Genomic DNA, 20,510 nt, shown 5'->3' with positions numbered 1-20,510 from the left:
TTCAAACCTGAATCCAGACCTATGGGTTTGATTTTGTGTGTTTTTTAAGTGAATAAGCAACATAAATGAAAGGAAAGGCACCATATATATAAAAATAAATAAACCAAAAAAAGGAAAGCAAAAAAGAAGCAAAGGAAAAAGGGCTGTGGCAATCAATGTGCCCTGCTGTGTCACTGACATTTTAGTCTCAGATGCGCCACAGAAGCCGTCTGCCAGTGCCTTCCTACAGAATAGAGCACTGTGTGTTGCTCATATTTATGTGCCTACTGAAGGATTTTTCATTAAGGTTAGTAGCGTTATATATGGTATCACAAGCTTTAAGGTACGCAGTGTTTAGAGTGAATTACTACTATTACTGCTGTGTCTCTAACTAACAGCCACTGATGTCAGTGTTTTTCTTTGAAAGATGGGTTTGATTGATGCCAATCCCAATAAGGTTGATTTGCCTCTATGCACTTTATCTAAGCTTAAGGGAATACACTTAATATGGAACTCTGTCAAAGTCAATCTCAGCTTTGTTGATTTTTAAGCTCTGATGCTAGACACCAGAGGCGGCAGACTCAAGTTGCTAATTTGAGGAGTTGGGACTTGTTTGACCAAATCCGATTAAAGTTTCGACTTGCGTTCGTGAATATAAAATGTGACTTGTTATTAGGCCAGTTACTCAAGGACTCTTTATAATAACTATTAGCAATTTTATAGATATTGAGAAGTTAGATTCTATTTTTGAAACACGATGTCTGCTTCAGCGTGGCAGGTCGGTAGAGACAGATATTATAAAGAGGGTTTAGAAAAACTGGAGAATTTGGATTTAAGAATTGGATTATCAATTAAGGTGCTAACAATAGAGCAAAGTCTGCAGCTCAAAAATCAGACAAACCCATTCAGTTCCACAATGGCTATATTGGTATATGGGTATATTCCACATATAATGGGATGTGAACTCGCTGACTGGTGAAACATGGCTAAAAAATTGTTTCTAAGCTCTGTTAGAGCTGGCTTTAAATCGATAGTTTCCTGTGTTGACCACAACCAGAGATGTTAATGAAAAAACAGTTAGGATTGTAACATCAGTTTTCCATTGAAATACCAGTTTCACTGCTGTTACAGTCACTCTGAAGTCAGTGTTTTTATAAGTGTAAAAGCATCGTGTCGTATAACTTATGTTCAAGTTAATCCGAAATTTGCATATGGAGCATCTTGGCATTATGTAAATAAGCTTAATAAAAGTCTTACAGTAGAAGTTTAGTACACATCAGGTAATAACCTAAATCGCTTCTGAGCAATCAGAATTTTTTAATATTGTAGATAGATAGAATTTTGTTTCGAACGTGCAAATATAATGAAATGACAAGATAAAAGAAGAAAAAAAAACATAAAAAAACCATCAAGTTTTCATGAATATCTCTATGTCTACACAACATGTGTGCTTAAAAAGAAGTAGGAGGAAGTTTACTGAAGTCAAGTTTACGCTACCTAAAGTAGCTAGACTTTAGGCAACATTTCAACAACAGAGCATCAGAAAAGGGAGTTTTACCACAAGTATTATCTTAGCAGAGATCACCTTATTCCTAATTATGATGCACTATTTTATGATGAGCAAGTTTTCTGTTCACCAAATATCTAATCGCCAAGAAATATGCGCATTTGTTGTTTTGTAGGCAATTCTTTGTTGTTGTTTTTTTTGTTCCTGATCGTTTTATTTAAATAGCTTTTAGGTTTAGCATAGATTAGCTCCAGATTTTGCTAACAGTGCTAGTCATTCTAAATGAATAGCTCTGAATAGCTTTTTTTATTTCAGTTAACTGAAATATAAACAGATTTCCCTAGCATTTCAAATGTCTACTTTTATTTCCGAGTCCTTACTAAGATAATACGACAAACCAATCTTGTTGCGTTCCAAAAGGGTGTTACCAACAGGGAAGGTGGAGAGTGCCCCCTGGTGGAAAAACAATGTAATATTAACAGCCATCAGGATCAGAATACTTTATTTATCCCTGAGGAAATTATGTGGTCACAGTATTTCATATACGTGGTTGAGGAGTGTCTTGCTCATATCTTCTTTACTTTACTAAAATATTCTTTAACAGCAGTTATAAACAAAGATACAAACGTATCGGCAAATGCCTAATATCAGCCAATACATTGGTCTGGTTCTACTGTGAGCCCTGTAAAACATGACTAGGATATGTATTCAGTGTATTTGGCTTTGACTTAATACAAAAAACAGTTTAGTAGATAATCAAATGTTAGGTAATGACCATCATATCTTTTGTTTAATGTTGTATGTTTGCTTTCCCTTTAGCGTCTGTACATCTATAAATTCAGAGCCCTGCTCTACTCTTTTGTTTTGTAGGAACGTTGTTATTGATTGCAACAAAATGTCAAACATCAGTAAGATTTATAAGATGTAGGCATAGCAAACCTATTTCCATTACCAGCAGTGGAATTAAACTTTAAAGTCCTGAATCTTTTAAATAACTAAAATGTGAAAGCTGGGGTAGATCATCACAATCTCATGTGTCTTGCTTGACCTGAGCCAGACTGTAGCAACTTGCCTGCAGGGGGGGGGGAAAGGGACTTTAGTTTGACTTGCATGTGACTCACTTCTACCTCGGCTAGATAGTGGGTATTTGTATTCATTGTCCATGGAGAAGGCATGTAATCACAGGCGTACACACATTCATACACACTGTATTGTGGGCTGGAATCCACACACATAGTCTCATTCTCTACTGTTTTCTACGCTGCCACCTCTCAGAAAATTGGAATTCTTTTTAGTCGTCTTGCAGAATTACAGTTTTGCGATAAGAAAAATTAGATTTTATTGTGTTTCTCTTCCATCGTCTGTCACTTGGGACAATCAGGCAGTGTCAGGCACGAAACAAATTTCACACACATTTCTGAAAAAGTACAATGCATAATTTTATCCTTACTTGCTTGATGAGAATAAAATAAAGCCTTCCCTCGTTTCAAATCGGTTTGTAACATTGGAAAGTTGCCTAAGCACTTGTATGCACATACACTGCAATGTAAAATAACGCTAGGTTACAGTCCAGTGGAAGCTTTCTGCATTTCACTTTTTCAGCACCACTGATCCGATGCAAATCCTTTTTGGCCAGTATCAACCTAACAACTGCTGCTGGAGGTGGAGAGAACCAGGCAACCACTATAACATGGACCACAACAGGACACAGCAAAGGGGAGACCGGAGAGATACCATGAGCTTAATTTCAGTCACCTTGAAGTCTTAACAACCACTTTGGATGATAACCTGAGTAAATTGCTTGAATTTCCTGGCGTTTTAGAAAAGTACTTTAAGTAAGATAAGATAAGATAAGAGATAAGATAGAACTTTATTAATCCCTCGGGTGGGTTCCTCTGGGAAATTTGACTTCCAAAAAAAGCACAGCAACGACCGAAGTTACAGTTACAGAATTGTTATATATATATATATATATATACACACACACACACACACACACACACACACACACATATAAATACAGAGACAAATATAAATAAAATATACAAAGGGGATAAATAGAATAAATAGGAATAAAAAATAAAAATACAAGTGAATTGCACATTTCAAGTATTGAGTATAACCTCTGTTATATGACATCCTGCGGTAAACAGTGCTTTTTCACTGTTATTGCCTAACGGTGAGTTGTAGTTAGACAATCTATCTTAGGCAAAGGATTATTAGAAAAATCAAAATCTAAAGTAAAAAAGATGATGTGGTGAGTGGGCTGGGGAAAAAAAAATGATGACAAGCCGGTTGATGCCTCTTTGGTGCTTCACATATCTTCCAGACTGACAGAAAGCTTTGATAAGTGATCTTAATGTCAGTTGCACTCAAAACTCTGCCAACATGTAAACTCCCACATCCGTCTGTCTCACACAAGCGCACACTCTTGTAAGTTCAAAGTTAAATTACAAGCTTGAAATACTTGACATTCACATCAGATGAACCCAATTTAGACAAATCTCAGTTCATAAATAATTTCTTTTTAAAATCAGTTACAGAATGTAGCAAAGAGTCCATGCAGATTAATATTTTTCTCTGCTCAAACTTAATTACCTTAGCTTGACAGAACTAAGATGGATCAATGTTGACGTCTGTGCCCGCAGATTCACAGATGCAGTCCTTCACATGAAAGCTCACCACATGAAAGAGTGGTCGTATTGTGAAAGTTGCATTCACTTGAGCTTTTCTGCACTCTCTCTGTGCTTTTTAATTCGTTCTTATCACAAGTTTGTATTTCAGGAGGTATTTTCTAAGTGAATTAATCCAAAATGAATGGCCTTAGAATCTGCTAAGATTTACTAAGATAAGCCAGACCTTTAAGCTTTTAAATTAAACATTAACAGTTATGTCAGTATCAGCATATCCTGTAGGCTGTTTATCAAACTGCATAATGCAGAAAAAGACTCTTAGAGGCTGATTTCATCATAAAGCTTATCCAGTAGAGTGAGTGAGTGTAATACATCCCTGAAGAATTAATTAGTCCAATCATTTGTCCTTCATGCATATATATCTGATATAATATCTGCATCCACTCTGCAATTCCATTAGTGGTCAATAATTTTAAGTTATTTTAAAATGAAGTAATTTAAAATTTACTGACACAGTGTGTTTGTTTTTTTTTGCCTTTGTATTCTTTATTGAACACACTTGAAGACTTGAGATGTTTCAGGTTCCCAAAACTGGAATGCTAATGTAACAGAGTGGACTTTAACGTGGACTGGGGAGGGAAAATATGGTGTTGCACATTGCACGAGTTTTTACAGGCCTTCAGAGAGCCCAACACACAGCTTCAGAACCACCACTCTAAACTTTGGGTCCCCAACAGATCTAAGTGACGATTGGATGGATTTTCTGTACATTTATGGCTCTCACCCATTCGCTAGATCTGATTGAAGACGTTGCAATTCATTATAGCCCCAACACTATTGGTTTTGTTTAGGTAAATAAATAAATTGAACTTTGCAAGGGTTTTGTGTGATCAGCCATTTTCAGTATCCATTTGTTCTCAACATGCTTTTTACTGGAAAAAAGAATTTTCTTTTGAAATCTGACTACATAGATTTTCCATTCATAAGAAAAGCCTCTATTCAGTGTTGAACTCAAATTTTTTCAGTATAACTTCACCATCGTCTTTAGATTCATCAAGGCTCCGTTATAAGACCTTTAAGATCTATTAGGGGCTTTTGTTGGTTTGTCCTTGGTTCTTGTATAATGTGCTACTAATCACATTTATTAGGGTACAACATTTTTGCTGATGTCAACTAAGCTGTCTTACATTTATACCTTATACTTGCTGTAGTTTCTCTATGTTCATGACTCTGGGAAAAATATTTCTGAAGTAGGCGATGTTTTTTCCAGTTTGATGTGCAGATTAAGATTCAAGCAAAGAAAGCCCTTTGGGCATGTCTTAAAGTCATAAATTTGCAATGTTTTCTCTCTGTTCTCTCACATATCGTTTCACAATATTCTTTTGTGTGGACCAAAAACTGCATATGTGCTAGCACAGTATGTGCTATGAACTTTCTTTTATGAACAAATATAATACATTTGCATGAATATTTATAATAAGACAAAATATGGCATTCGTAGATATTATCTTGCTTCATCTTGGAATTGAGAGAATTACTTGATAAGCCAGTGGGTAGAGTAACTGATAAGAGAAATGTAATTGTTTGTTGCTCTTTGAGTCATTTTAGTTATATGCAGTGTACAGATACAGAGTTTCTTCAAGCTACACAAAGTTTTAGAAACCATGGAAAAAGGAGTGAAACACCTAAAGTAAGAAATGCATGAGAAAGGAACTTCTTGCACTGCCCAGTGAGGAGTGTAAAGGGCAGTGTGCCTCTAATACAGACATTGAGCTTAGTGTCAGGGTGACTAATGACCTACAGTGCTCTCAATTATTATTGCTAACACATACACACACACACACACACACACACAAACCCCATGTGATTTACTCGAGTGCATGCTTTGAAGAGGTATGACTCAGTTGCAATCACAGGCAGCTACACCAACATTTCCGTCTCCATCTCAATTTCCCAAGAACCGAAGACTCGTGGTCTAAATGAGGACATCAGCACTCTTGAAAATAGGTTTGTCCACAGAAAAGCCACCCAAGTGCAGCTCAGATTAGCTTTCTGCCCTGCCACAATCAATGTGAAAGTGGGTCTCATTAATTTCTTTGGGCACATCTTTCATCACACCTCAATCTTGCATTATTCAGAGGCTTTTTTTCCATTTTTAGCTTTGCCGTTGCTTTTGAGGCATGGTGATTGTAAGGTTAGTCCTTGACTGTAATAAAAATATAATAAAATCAGAGTCATCATGACCTCTGCAACTATGTTAACAACAGGATTTTTAAATATATTAATATAAATTTATCTTTCTGTACACTTTTACTTTTTTTTAAACATATATATTAAATAAGTATTAATTATTGCCTTTGCCTCTGTACAGCACCACAGTGGATTTTAAATCAAACAATCACGACAAGTTTGAAGTGCAGACTTTTATCTGTAATTCATTCTCCCAGAAGTATTGCATTAAAACTTAAGACCCTGAGTCTATCTCCCACCGGGAACGAGTCCAACTTATTGCCGGCTATTCGGACCAAGTTCTTGCAGTTGTTGTATAAAGATCGAATGGCTCGTAGCCACAGGCCAGACAATCCCATACTATTGAAGCACCTCAGAGAGAACACTCGGAGGGACATGATCGATTGCCTTCTTCAAGTCCACAAGACACATGTAGACTGTTTGGGCAAACTCCCGTGCACCCTCAAGTATCGTCAAGAGGGTAAAGAGTCCGCAACTGGGACAAAAACCTGCATTGTTCCTCCTGTATCTGAGGTTCGACTAACAGACGGACTCTGCTTTCCAGCACCCGGGCCTTGACTTTCCCAGGAAGGTTGAGGACTGTGATTTAAATATATATTTTTTTCTTTTCTCCCCACTTTTTTGTTCGGCCTAATGATGGCCTCATCTAGTCGCATCAGCACATCTTTGAACCTCATGTTGTGAATACAAGTTCAATTGTGAAAACTCTAATTAATCTTTCAGGACAAAAGAAATTATTTTTTTCCATTAACTGTGTATTTGTGGGAATGTCTTGTTGGGTAGCTTTCTCCTCACAAATCAGCCTTACGCTTCTTATATCTTTTCTACACATAATTGCATGCAGCGTGAACTCAAAAGAAAGGATCAATTTTGCATAACACTGAGTAATTTAAGACTGAGCGTCACTCAGTTTATGTGAAATTTATCACAGCAAGTGATATAAAAGCAAATCTTAATTACAAATATTTGACGAAGTCAAATTGGCTGGAGCTAGGCTGGCAGCTTTATTTCACTGCTGCCAGACTCTAAGCTCTGGAGCTTAGAGTCCAGCCTCCAGTCTGGACGGCCCGCAGACAGCCTGCCTGCAGAATCAGCCTGCAGCCCCAGGAGAGCCTTCCATCCTGCTGCGTCTGCTCTTCTCCCTCCTCATAAACATCCATCCTGCCTGGTCGACCTGTCAAACCCTGCATCTCCCACCCCTTGCCTCCCTCCGTTATCCCCCCCCCCCCCCCCCCCCACATACACACACACACACACACACACACACACTCCCCTTCTCTCCCCTCTCTCTTCCTCTGCTCCACTGGGCTTGTGAAGGTGAGCCAGTCCCCGGTGGCACTACTGTACAGATTGCAATGTTTCCTCTTCAAATGGAGGTAGCTCTCTTGTGAAAACCCATGTGAAGAGGGACCGGGCTGTTTATTTTTGTCTTTTACTGCACACTTATCTCTGGGCGTCCTTGTTAATTAGTCTCTATCTCAGTCTTTGGTCAGCTGCTTTTGTCATTACAAGGACAGGATGAGGTTGTTCTGTGTGTTGCTTCAAAGTGAGGCTGATGAAAAGCACGCATCCCTGAGGTTTTAGGCCAGTTTGCTGCCACCCAATCACTTGTCCTTAAAAGCTTCTTTATGAGCAGGACGTGTGGGGGAACAATAAAAGCAGTAGGAGGAATGCTTAAGAATAGATCTGAAGTGACTCAACCTCTAATGGATGTGCCTAATCATTTTTGATAGTGTCCATCTGTGGTTCTGTAATTGATGTCTTAGGGCAGGTGCTTTCCTGGTACACTTCTTTGTCTGACATCTATAGAGCTGAAGTTTCTTCACCTCACTTCCCGATTAATCTCTGTTCTTTTAAGTTGCTCTGGATTTATTGTGTGTGTGTGTCTGTCTATGTATCATCTTTTATCATTTTTTTCTCAAAAGCTGCAATGTAATAAAGGATTAGGCAGGTCTCTAAAAATATACTCGCTAAAGAAATTGTAACACGTAAGTTATGTAACGAATAAAACACAGATCTCTAGGGCACTGGACTAAAATTCTTTTGTGGTGTTTAGAGGACTTCTGTGCCTAAAGTTCATGTCATGCATTATGACTGTTGATGAAATATTGTTTGTTTTCGTGTAATCTTTCAAAAGATGTTCACATTTCTACAACTCAGTGAAGTAACAAATGTTTATTTAATCTTAAATATGGAAAAAAGTGAGCCTGTTCTCAGATTTCGATTTGAACACTACCCTGTACATTTACTCATGTGCACATGAATGCCTTGGTGAGAACAGGCTGTTATTTGGCCATCCTGTTGCTGCAGGTGAACTGATTGCGCTTCCCCTATGTGTCGGTGCAGGTTTTTGGAGATTATTATCACTTCAGGCATCACGCCGTGGAGAAGAGAGCTTTGTCTGGCCACAAGAGGATGCACATCAGACTGCAAAAAGAACCACAGGTAAGACTGTTGTCAGCACTCGCACAGCTTATTGTAGCACTTCATGTTGGCAACAAAAGGCCAAAAGACAGATTGGATTGCACATAGAGAGTGGGTATATCACGAGAGAAAAGGGATGTCAGAATCGGTGACAGCTTGTCAAAGTCTTTGCACCGGTCCCTTCCATCTGTCCCCTGACCCAATCCAAAGTAGCTGTAAATATGCAAAACCACCCAGCACAACAGCTGGGAGAGTCTGTTATTAGCTGAGCATTTTCAGTAGTTTTTTTTTCTTTTCTTTTCTAATAAATATTTTCATTTACATTTTCTAAAACGTAAATGCCATTTTTATATATTTAAAAATCGCATTTGTGGGGCATCTACTAATCGGAAGGCTGGTGTGTCGATCCCTGGCTGCTCCAGTCTGCATGGCAAAGTATTCTTGGGCAAGATACTGAACCGATGCATCCATTGGCGTGTGAATGTAGCTGAATGCTAGATGGAAAACACTTGAGCATAGTAAAGGTGCTTATGTGAATGGGTGTGAATAGTGAAGTAGGCATCTTTTTTCTAAAGTGCTTTGAGTGCTCGAGCACAAAAGCGTTATATAAAAGTCATTTACCATATATAGATGTGATATTTACCCGATATCAACCACCATTTTAGAATTGGTTCACAAAATCAAACTTTCTGTGGACCACATATAAAAACCAAAGTGCCAAAATTGGGAGATTTTTTTCTTCTCCTTTTCACGGATTATGGAATAAGCAGCATCATATCACCAGACCACTGTGTATTTGTACTGTTCCTGAACAATAAAACAGCATCTACTAACCAGTAAAAAAACCTAAATGCGCTTTTGCTTTTTCCCTGATAATAATGTTTATGTTCTGGCTAGAAACAAAATTGTCGGTTGATGTTAGAAAACACTGATTCACATTATAAACCTTATATCACGCTTTTTATTATAGCAGAATTTGCATCTGCAGCCAACAGATCAAAGCACATCAGTTACAGAGAAAATAATACTTGCAAAAATGTGAAATGCTTTTCTTTAAGCATGAAATGCTAATTAGATATGACATTTAGAGATCATTACAGCACTGCCTTCTGAAGGCAAAGAGATATTTACTAATGCTGCAAGCATTTTAAAAAAATCAGATCTGGGTTAAACTATTAAGTAATACACAGGAGATTTTTTTTTAACCTGTCTTGGCAGGAAAAGGAAAAAGGGAGAGAAAATAGGAGAAACAATACAAATAAAGCAACAGAGCATGAGTAGAAAAACACACTGGGTCACCAAATAATGTACCTGTAAGAAAACACATACAAAAAACAAACAGCACTTAGAGGGGAAATGCAAACCTACGGGAGATTTTTAAGCAAACACAGCAGATATAGTCTTATTTAATTTGTGTGGAGGAAAGAACTGAGTGTTAAAGTGCTGATATTCTACAGTTTATTCTAAAAATGTAGAAAAGATAAATGTGCAGTTACCATTATCAAGTGGACATAAGTAGATGACTGTCACCTAAAGAGGTGGAACCATATTAGATCATAACACTTCTTTTATTAAACGTCTCCTTTTAAATCTATTTGTGTATGTATATGTGTGAAATAGGAATTATTTAAATTAACCTTTTCAGCTTTTGTATATTAAAATAAACCCTGGATGAAGGCTTGCAGTAAGCTGGTGTGAAGTCTGTAGTATAGTAGTGTGAATTGTGTGGCAAAACCTGTTTGAATAAAACCCCATCTGTATACATGGGAATTTATAGTAAAACTATGGCTAAATCTGCCATATATAATGTCATTTGACTTCTCTACAATAAAAATATTTCTCAGAATGTTTAGTAGCTTCTAAAAAATCAAGTACCTCACATTTCAGGGACCAACAGAAGTACTGCATCTGTGCAAATGTCTGCTTTACAGTTCTTCTATTTTCAGTCTTACTGCTAAAAGAGTTAGCCATTTGTTGCTGCAGTGTTTACACTGGAAACAAGGGAGGCAGCTGAGGTAATTGCTGCTCTAAAAGCATCTTCAGAGCTGCCGGACTGGTGCTAAAAAGTAGGCAGTTACCCAGTGAGAACATCTATAGCAAGGTAGTTTTGCCAAGTGCAACCCAAGGACTAATCTGTAGCTTTCCTGAGTCCAAGTCATTCCAGCCGAGGAAAGGACTGATGTGCTCTGACAAGCTCTGAGGCCCCAAGACATCATTAGTGGGATATGGTGACGTGCACTGAGGCCAGTGGTATCAGGGGTTGGGGTAAGTGGATGACAACAAGTCTCTGAGAGCATCCAGGGAATCTGGTTGCTGAGCAGATATCGGTACTGTGGCTCTCAAATTCATAAAACATAGTTTTCAAATCTAAAAAAAAAACCCCCACACACAATTAAGTAAATTTAGCACAGGCAGTGGCAGAAACAAGGGTTTTATTAATCAGAATCAGAATTATTGTTACTGAGGAAGATTTAATGATGTGTAATATTGGATTTTGGGTGCAGAAGGGACCGAGCAACATTAAAACCCAAGTGAGAATCTGTCAATAGAAAGTTGATATGTTCCTAATAAGTGGCTTGAAAGTATTAAAATAAAACAATGAGATGGACACTGAGGTGTATTATGTGCTCTGTGGGCTTTTTGCTGATACCAAATGAGAGAAAAACCAATCTGCACTTTAAAACTGCTGCCTTGACGTCAAAGCCTAAGAATTACAGCCTTGCCTATTATAAAGACATTTTTGACAAAGGAGATTCCATCTCGAGTTCATCTTAGTTGGAATGTCAGTAGTTCAAGTTAACGCAGCACTTGAACCTAGCTATTAAGGGCAGCAGATTTCTGGCTCAGGCACAACAACTTGTCCCTAGGTTGCCCAACCACCCACACAACCAGAGCAAACCTCAGGCAAAGCATGACCACTGCCAAAAACATGCCACAGAAGCATAAGTGAGTGGGTTTGTTTTTGTGTTTTTATTTAAGTGCATTTGTGTAATCATATGGTTCTGTAAGACCATCTGATCTCTGGAAAAAATAAAGAACAGTAAAGGTTTTGCTTTACCTTTTTTTTTTTTTCAAATAAATAAATAAATAAAAAGACAATGGTTGGATTTGGATTAGTCATTGCTGAGCTTTGAGCTCGTTACAGTGTTTCCTCTCTGTAATCCAGCAGCTGTAACTCACATTACCTCCATTGTCTCTTTTCCTCAGCTCTGTGGAGCTAACGTGCTTATCACCATGCCTTTTGAATAATCACGCAGTGGCATGATGACACTGGCAGCTGCATAAGCTTACACCATAATGCTTGCGAGAGTTGTTTGTCATCTCCTCTCCACACCCCGTATCATCTTTATGAGGGAAAGAATTGATTTGTTTGGGGCGGCTACTGTTGGGTTTCTTATGAACAGTAGTGTAAGGCAGCGTGCACAGTGTCCTGGCTGGAATTTAAACTACATCTGTTTCTCGTACAGTTTTACTAGAAAGTTTCACTCTGGCTGTAAAAGTATGCTGGATTTTTAGTTGCTATATGAGGCCATATTGGATGAGGCTGACAAAATTCTGCATTTATTATTGTCAACAAATCCCGTTAGGAGACCAAAACCAATAATACATTAGTCTGCCTCTCAGTAGTGAACTCATGACTTACCAAGCTTGGCATTCAGCCCCAAGCCCACTGGTTGCTACTGACGTAAAAGTTTAAGTATGAGTCACAAGAGGAACAAGAGGGTGGGGAAAAAATGCATTTGTCAGGGCCATGACTGATTATTTTCAAGACAGTGCGATTCCTCCTCCTTATATTGTTTCATTTTAATCTTTTTCAAAGGCTTGAAAAAACTAAAGTGATCCAATAATTCACAAGAAGAAAATCAAACGAGATGAAGAATATCTGTTTTCTGTTCATCATGTCGTGAATATTCCTCGATATTATCTTCCAGACCCTTGAAGAAGCCATCATTGATTTACAGCACCAGTGCAATATGTGTGTAATCACCTCAAAATAAACCATGCTCGTCGTAATGTCTGGCTCACTGATCTTTTTATTGTTGAGACAACACTAAAGCTGCAGAAGGGAATATGCTTTCAGTGTCTGAAGCCTTGGATATACAGACAGTGCTTGTTAATGCAGGGTTTTTCGTGACTCAGAGTGGCCTTTCGGGGCGGACCATTCACATAAGTACATTGGTTTATGCAGGGCATAGACCATAAAGGCAGTGCGTATGTGCCATCTTATCTTATTATGAATGTTATTTCAGATTCTTATTTTATTAATTTTTCTTTATTAAAAGGATCAGAAAGTCCCATTTTCAAAAAGGAAAGAAATTCAGTTAAATCTTTAAATAAAAAAATTCAATTTCTTCTTGGATCTGGATAAAATCTCTTTAGAGCAGAAATTGTAGAAGAGCTGGTTGAGAAAATGTTGTAATAATTATTACAAAATCCTCCAATGACAATGATAAATTTAAATTTGATTCATATATATCTATATAGAGCCAATTCACAACAGTCATCTCTGTGTACTTTACATTGTAGGGTCAAGACCTTATAGTACTCTACCCGTGAGAAAAGGTATTACTTGTAGTAATTTATGATAACTGCATGAGAGGCTGCCTTCATGTGTGCAGGCTGCATTACCAGAGGCATGTAGGAAATGTAAAAATGGGCAGCTGTAATGCAGTGTAATATAGTGCATTAAGGAATAAAGGAAGACAGATGCCTTATCCACCGTTAGTACTCAGAAATTGGCCAGTGGTGTACCATTCCCGCTCCAGTGACATATGCCGTTTCTTCTGGATGGTTTGTTCATTGTATTCCATCATCACAGTCCAATTCCCAGCAGCAGGTGCTGATCTTCATACTTGTAGACTACCTTTACATGGTAATCAGACTCTCACATCAGCGTGCAAACCTGAGATCAGCTTTGCAGGCTTACAAGTGCTGCTGTAAATAGATGAATGTATATTTAATATCTGTCTTTATTGAAAAGTTAAGGTAAACAAGTGTACTTTCAATAAAATCATTCTTTAAAAGACGTGTTGTCTGTTTTTCTCTTGTTGCTTTTGACACTTTTTATTGTGAAATAATTCCATATCAAGAAATAATATTGGAGCTTGTGCAGCATGGCTAGTCTGTAAAATCAATTACGGAGCATCAAAGGCTATTGACTATATAGTTTGTGAAATATATGGATCTCAATGATGCATGAGATACCCAAAATTTGTTACAGTTTTTTTTTCTTTTTTCTTTTTTTCTTTGCATGCTCTGTCTCCAAGCAACCCCTCCTGCAGTCTGATTGACACGATAGTTTCTTACAATAACAAATTTTTAGTTATTTCAGTCCTGAGCTCAATATGACATTTTCAATTTAGCTTCAAATTAAAAGGCCCCCTGTGAGATTTCCTGCTAAACAAACTAGGAATGTTTACATTCACTGCTAAACTTTCCAAAGCATACTGCAGACAGAATAATACCCTCCTTATTAACCGTCTCGTTGATATGTTTTTCATGAATATAATCATGGTGTTTTCAGCTATAAGTCCCAGCCTTAGTAGTTAGTGGCATCAATTTATTGGTGATTGTCATTTGATTAGATGTATTCATACAAATAGCAATGGAAAAAGTCCCTAAACGTATCTTTTTCTTTCCTTCTTTCTCTTTAAAGTGAACCACAGAGCTATAGGTCAAAGGACAGTGTGTCTTTTTTCACTGCTCTCTCTCTTTCTGCTTTGCCAACAACTCCAGCATGACTTCTTCTTAGTCATCAGACATGAAAACCCTCAGGACACACTGAGAGAGATGGAACAAATGTTTATTGCTCAAGCAGATTACAGTGCTAGCCCTTGTGGAGACCTCCTCCTTGTTTCTTGATTATTTCTTTGTGCAGGTGGTTGTATTTGTCTAGTCTTTGTCCTTGCCCAACACTTGAAGTATATTTTTTAATTTCCAAAGATCACTTAATCTCCAGAAATAAACTGATTCCACCTTTTTTTTTTTTTTTTTTTTTTTTTTTGTAGTTATTAAGCGGAGGTCGTCTTGCTGAAATGTTGCTCAATTTGCAAAAGAGATTGCATTAATTATGTTTGAAGTCAGCTTTAGCTATAAATGAAATGCTGTTTATCCTGTAGTCGATGGCTGTATGCAGATTATCATGGGTGGTAATTTTGCTCCGTTAATAATGTGGCGGGCAGTGGGCAGCAGTGCGGTGAGGTCAGACATGTGCAGTTATAAATGTAATGAAATGAGATAAATGTTAATTAGTCTAGGATCATTTCAATGAGGTTAATGGCTGCATTCTCTAAGGCAAAGTTTTCAGCTGGGTTTGGAGCTTACACCCTCAGCAGCTGTACTCAACACATTTTCTTTCAGACCCCGTGCTTTACAGAAGCATATAATCATGAAGTCGAGCAAGTAGAGAAGCCTCACCATTAGAAACAACACCAACAGCAGCAAAGCGATTGCAAAATGCTAAAAAAAAATCCACTGAAAAGACCTAAAATAGTTAAATAGCAAGTTGTACTTTGACAGTCTGCATTGTAAAGGAAATTCAAAAGTTTAGTCACGCTTCACTTGAGTGTTCTCCATGCAAATAGAGCAAGTTTGGGCTTTTTCACCTTCAACAAAAAAATCAGCAAAGGATGCATTTATCATTGACAATAATAATAATGCAGAACAGCATTTGCTCTAAGTGCTGTAGAAAATAAACCTCTGCTGTAAGCTCACTCAATCGACTGTCTGCAGATTCCCTCTGCTATAGTATAATTTCAGCCCAAGTCAGTATTTGAATTGTATTTTCAGTATTTTTGTCCTTATTTTAAGAAAGTTAACTTTTGTGTAGTTACACAAGTATAGCAAAAAACAAAAAGCAATGCCCCAGTGCATTATTTGTGTGTTTTCTGTATAGATGACAAGTTGACAGGTGACCATGAGGTAAAGCTGCTCTGCATAAAAATAAACAAAACCCCGTATAATTATGGGGTTATGCTTGTTGGAGGTGGGTGGGCTGTTTGGGTTTTGTTTTAGGGTTTTTAATTAAATGGATAGACTCAAAAAATAATAAAAAATGAGAAACGTATCTTCTAAAGCTTTTCAGATAGTGAAATTGAATTTTTATGGCGGATCCAAAGTAATGGAACACACCACAATAATCAATTTAACCTTGTTTTAATAGTTGTTTTTAATATTTGTCAATCATAATAGAAGTTAAAATGTGATTATTTGCACACCCCTACAACAAGGCATTCCTTGTTAAGCATATGAATGCTGTCCTTTTATTATTTTTTGTCACGGCTTGAATATAAATTGCTGACCTAAATGGGTCTATTTAAACTAGGTCTCTTTTAGCATTCTTACTACTGTCTCATGTACTCAGAGTGTTCAGAATATATGGGTATTAGCATGAAAACCCAAATGTTGAATGGCATTAACTGATTTGCTGTGTGACCTGTTAACATTGTGTGTTGCATTGTTTTTTGCAACTTCTGAAGCAAAACCACCATATGAAATTTACTATGTGTGATATTAGCAAGACTTGTTACCCTTACTTACTGAGCCTGAGCATTTCCCAGCAGCCCTCCCAACTTCAAAGGCCCCTGCTCAGGCACACTGTACAGTAGCCACCTTCCCTGTGCATCTGAGCAATGAACTAAATTAGATTTTCTTCACATCTCTGCTTCTCTTTCTAGTTATTACTTTTTGAACACAGCTGGGACCGTGTTTTCCTACATCCCCAGTCTGTGGGACACAGCAACAATTTCTCAAATTAGAACATTAATAATGACACAATATCATGAGGATTCCTGAGTAAACTGTGCTTTTTCTTTTTGCGTGTGGGTTTGCTTGTTTGCTTTGTGTGGGCATGCTGTTTGTGTGTGTGCGTGTGTGCACGCGTGTGTGTGCCTTGACAATCCAGGTCCTGTGGACAGAGCAGCAAGTGGTGAAAAAGAGGAAGAAGAGGGATGTGTATGAAGACCTAACGGATCCTGATTTCCCTAAGCAGTGGTACCTGGTGTGTAGACTTCCTACCATCTATCTCATTAGTTTGACATTATTACTAAAATGTTAAAATTGGGAAATGGAATAATTAAAATGCTTATGAAATACCATACATAATGAGATTTTCAGTAGCATGGTTCTAGTTTTCTAAAAGAGATATCTCTATGCTTCACCAACAAATAAAGTGGGTGTACAGTCAGCTGACTATATAGTGGCTGCTTCTCATATGCATTTGAAATCCCACTTTACATTTTCAAGCCCTCTCTGTATTCAATCATTTCAGTAGCAGCCTGTAGGAATGCCTGTTTTCAAGCTATATTCTTTGTTGAAGTGGAAGATTTATATTCAAATACAGCTGGTCTGGTAATCATAAGATGTGTTGCTCCGTTATGGGCTATTCTTTACCTGGCCTGTTTTAACCTCCTGCAACTTTTTTTTTCTCAGTCAAATATATAATGTAGTGCCTTCCACGATGTTGAGTTGAATGTGCAATTACATGTCAGGATAGATCACCTGTGAAGCATCGATAGCATATAATGTTGCCTCCATGTCTGTTTCATTATTCGCAGTTTTTCTCAGAGATGCCTCAATTCACCTTAATCCCCCCCCCCCCCTTTTTTTTTTTTAACTACATAAAACCTCTGTCAGTTCAGCAGATTAATGACAACATTGACTATCCCAGACATAAATCACCAGTGAATAGAAGTTGTGGAACTACCTCTGCCATTCAGCATTAGACTTCTAATCGTCTCAGGCCTTAAACCCTTTTTTTCCTATTTCAACTACATTGCAAAGCTCTGGCTTAAACAAACAAATAAACAAAGCTGGTTTAGCTGAACGCACAAACCACCAGTGCTGCAGTTCTGTTTTGGTCACATAATAAATTTATGGGATTTAGAATTCTTTTATAAAAGGTTTATTTAGCACAGTCACTTTAGGGCAAACTTAAGTGATGTATTGAGTTGTGTCTGCCTGAATTTAATAATGTGTATTTAATGTATTCATAAGTTTCAGCTATGTGCACTTCAATGTGAAGTCAAAGGGAAACTGGAAAAAGAAAAGGAGGCAGAGGAGATTATCTTAATGTCTTTCTGTTCCCGTATATCTGTGTTTATTTGTAACCATCTCTGTCAGCTCTCGCACTCACCTCTCCTTATTCTTCAAGCTGTACAGATTTTCACTTATTCCTCCAAATCACGCTTTACCGCTGCCTTTTGTCTGCCTCCCTCCCTCTCCTCTCGAATGCTGCCGAATGTTATTTCTTCAGTACGAGAGGCAAATGCTCTCTCCCCAAGATGCCTGACCTGCAACAGGTTGTCTTTCTTTTTCACTGACAGCAAAACAACAGTAGGATGTTCACAATGGGCAACTCATCCTGAGGAGGCAGACATACCGGGGTGATGCATTAAAATGGGAGTTTAAAATGTTCATGAAGCACCTCTGATCTCCCCTCGTATCTTCTTGGTGTCAGGTGTATCAAGCGATGCTGTTTTTAATAACATGCAGCAGAGAAGGTCTTCGCAGACGATGTAGGACCTTCTTTCACTGACAGACCTTTTCTGTCATTTTGTCTCGGAAAAGTCAGTCATGGCAGATTGACAGCTGAACAAAAGCCTTTGTCTCTTCCAGTCCAACCCAACACATCAAGATCTGAATACAAAAGCAGCCTGGGCTCAGGGCTACACAGGAAGAGGTGTAGTGGTCACTATCCTGGATGATGGCATTGAGAAGGACCATCCCGACCTCATAAGCAATTACGTAAGTCATAAATTTCAAATAGCAGAGATGGAGCCGGACATGTTCTTGTCCCAAACTTCTCAACACACGATGCATTTTGAAACCAATTAACAAAATGTCTATTTTAACTGGTGATGATAAAAGGGCAACTTTTTGATATGTATTTTAATTTTCATGCTATTCAGTAAGAATTATAGCCACTAAAATTTCGTACTTCCTTTGTTTTATTAGCTGTATCAAAATCATCCAAAACCCTTGTGCACACAAAAGGTCCGACCGACAGCTTTTCAGGGTTTTTTTTTTAAACATTTAGTCACAGAGGAAAAAACAATTAAGCGAGCTCTTTAAAAGAAATGTAAAATCACTTGATTGGTGTCATAACCTTTTCTTATTTCTCTTTTAGGACCCTGAGGCCAGCTATGACGTAAATGATGGAGATACTGACCCTCAACCAAGATATACACAACGAAATGAGAACAGGTAATGTGCTAGCAAACTTGAAATATACATTTTTATTTAGTGATTAAATAATTTGGAATAGACTGTCCACCTCTTGTTTTATTAGTTATATTTTGCTCCCTGAAAGCTGTAGTTATCAGGGACTGGTGAGAAAGAAAGTGGATTCCGCTTTGGGTCCAGTGCTTTTGGCTCAGGCATTTGCATTCAGAAACCAATTATTTAAGTGTGGAAGTATGGGTGCAGTCATTCTGAAATCTCTTGAAAGACTGTTCCCCTTTTTTCTTGCTTCAGCACACAACTCAAGTTGCTGTAGCATCAATCCAGCCCATAACGCTCCACCACCAAAATAGCACTTATTTGTTGCCAATACAGCTCTTGTTTACTTGCCCCCCATTAACTCATGCTCTTCCCAAATACAAATACAGACCATTTTTTCCCTTCCAGTCTTTGGTGATCACTTGAAAACATGTTTGTCCCAATTTATTGATGGAACACTAAAGCGTCAGCAAGAATGAATCCTTATCGCTCATCCCCTCCTCTCTCCCCATTTCTCAAAACGCCATGGTCCTCTGCTTTTGTCCAATCCCCCCTGGAGCAGATGAGAAGCTGCATCCCGCCTCTGAAATGCACAGCAGGATTTGTCTCAAATCTCTCTCTTTTCGTGCCACTAAGTCTTTTTGTGGTTGTATGGTTGTTTTTCTTTGTTAGTTTTGTTTCAAAGGATAGTATTTCCAGTTACAGTTGGTCAGAATGAAAGGCCCAATGGGCTTAATGTTTTTTTAGTTGTTGTTGTTGTTTTTAAAAGAAATTATTAAAAGCTGTTAAAATAAATCTGCTTCTTTACAGTTGCTTTTTGGTGCTTTGACGTTTGTCACTTTAAGCAGCTTCTGTTGTTCGTCTAGTTTTGCTTGTTTTTTTTCTGTTATCATCCAAAATATGATCTGTTCATCTGCAATATTTATTCATCTTGAAAGAGGCTGGCATCTGCAATTTTTGCACAGACGCCTGTTTCTTGTCCTTGCCGACAGCTTGAGCAGCCATGCAGAGCGAATCCAGCCTTTCCTGTCAGTGTATCGTAGATCCCACTCTGTCGTGCTGATCGAACAAAGCACTACTGGAGGGGATTGCTTTCTGACTCTGGTTTACTACAGCTCCCAAACTGCACCATGCTTATACTTTCCAAACATAATAAAAACATGAAATGCATGGGTTTGCACTTACACACGTTCTACTGCTGCTGTCGGTAGAGCTGCTAGAGTAATTATCTTACATTGGATCAATTTCTGAGCATAAAATGAATAGCAAGGGTGTGTCTTTGTGTCTACAGTGTGGAGCTTTGGTGTTTGGAGTGACCTGTGGACAAATTATATCCAATGAGTTATGCAAATCTCCACAAAGCAATGCAGGCTGACAGTGAGTAATGCTCACAACCCCCTCACAAGGAGATTATATGAATATATTCATAGGACAACAAAAAGCAGAGGAGACTCGGAGGAAGGCATTTTTCCACAGTCATGGAGGCCAGTTCATTTGTA

The 20,510-nt window shown here is 38.0% G+C and overlaps 1 protein-coding gene across 2 annotated transcripts in view; it reads left to right on the top strand.

Moving 5' to 3' along the window:
• The window catches only part of furinb (furin (paired basic amino acid cleaving enzyme) b), a 94,126-nt gene that overhangs the window by 36,673 nt on the left and 36,943 nt on the right, over positions 1-20,510 (top strand). For both annotated transcript variants that reach the window (XM_026176391.1, XM_026176392.1), the window contains exons 3-6: positions 8,716-8,814; positions 16,697-16,792; positions 18,409-18,537; positions 18,920-18,996. In XM_026176391.1, the coding sequence (XP_026032176.1) occupies positions 8,716-8,814; positions 16,697-16,792; positions 18,409-18,537; positions 18,920-18,996 (401 nt within the window). The remainder of the gene's footprint in view (positions 1-8,715; positions 8,815-16,696; positions 16,793-18,408; positions 18,538-18,919; positions 18,997-20,510) is intronic.

Source organism: Astatotilapia calliptera, chromosome 7, assembly GCF_900246225.1.
Source record: "Astatotilapia calliptera chromosome 7, fAstCal1.2, whole genome shotgun sequence".
Classification (NCBI taxonomy): Eukaryota; Metazoa; Chordata; class Actinopteri; order Cichliformes; family Cichlidae; genus Astatotilapia; species Astatotilapia calliptera.
Note: the sequence above shows the minus strand (reverse complement) of the source record. Positions and strands in the feature narration are given on the sequence as shown.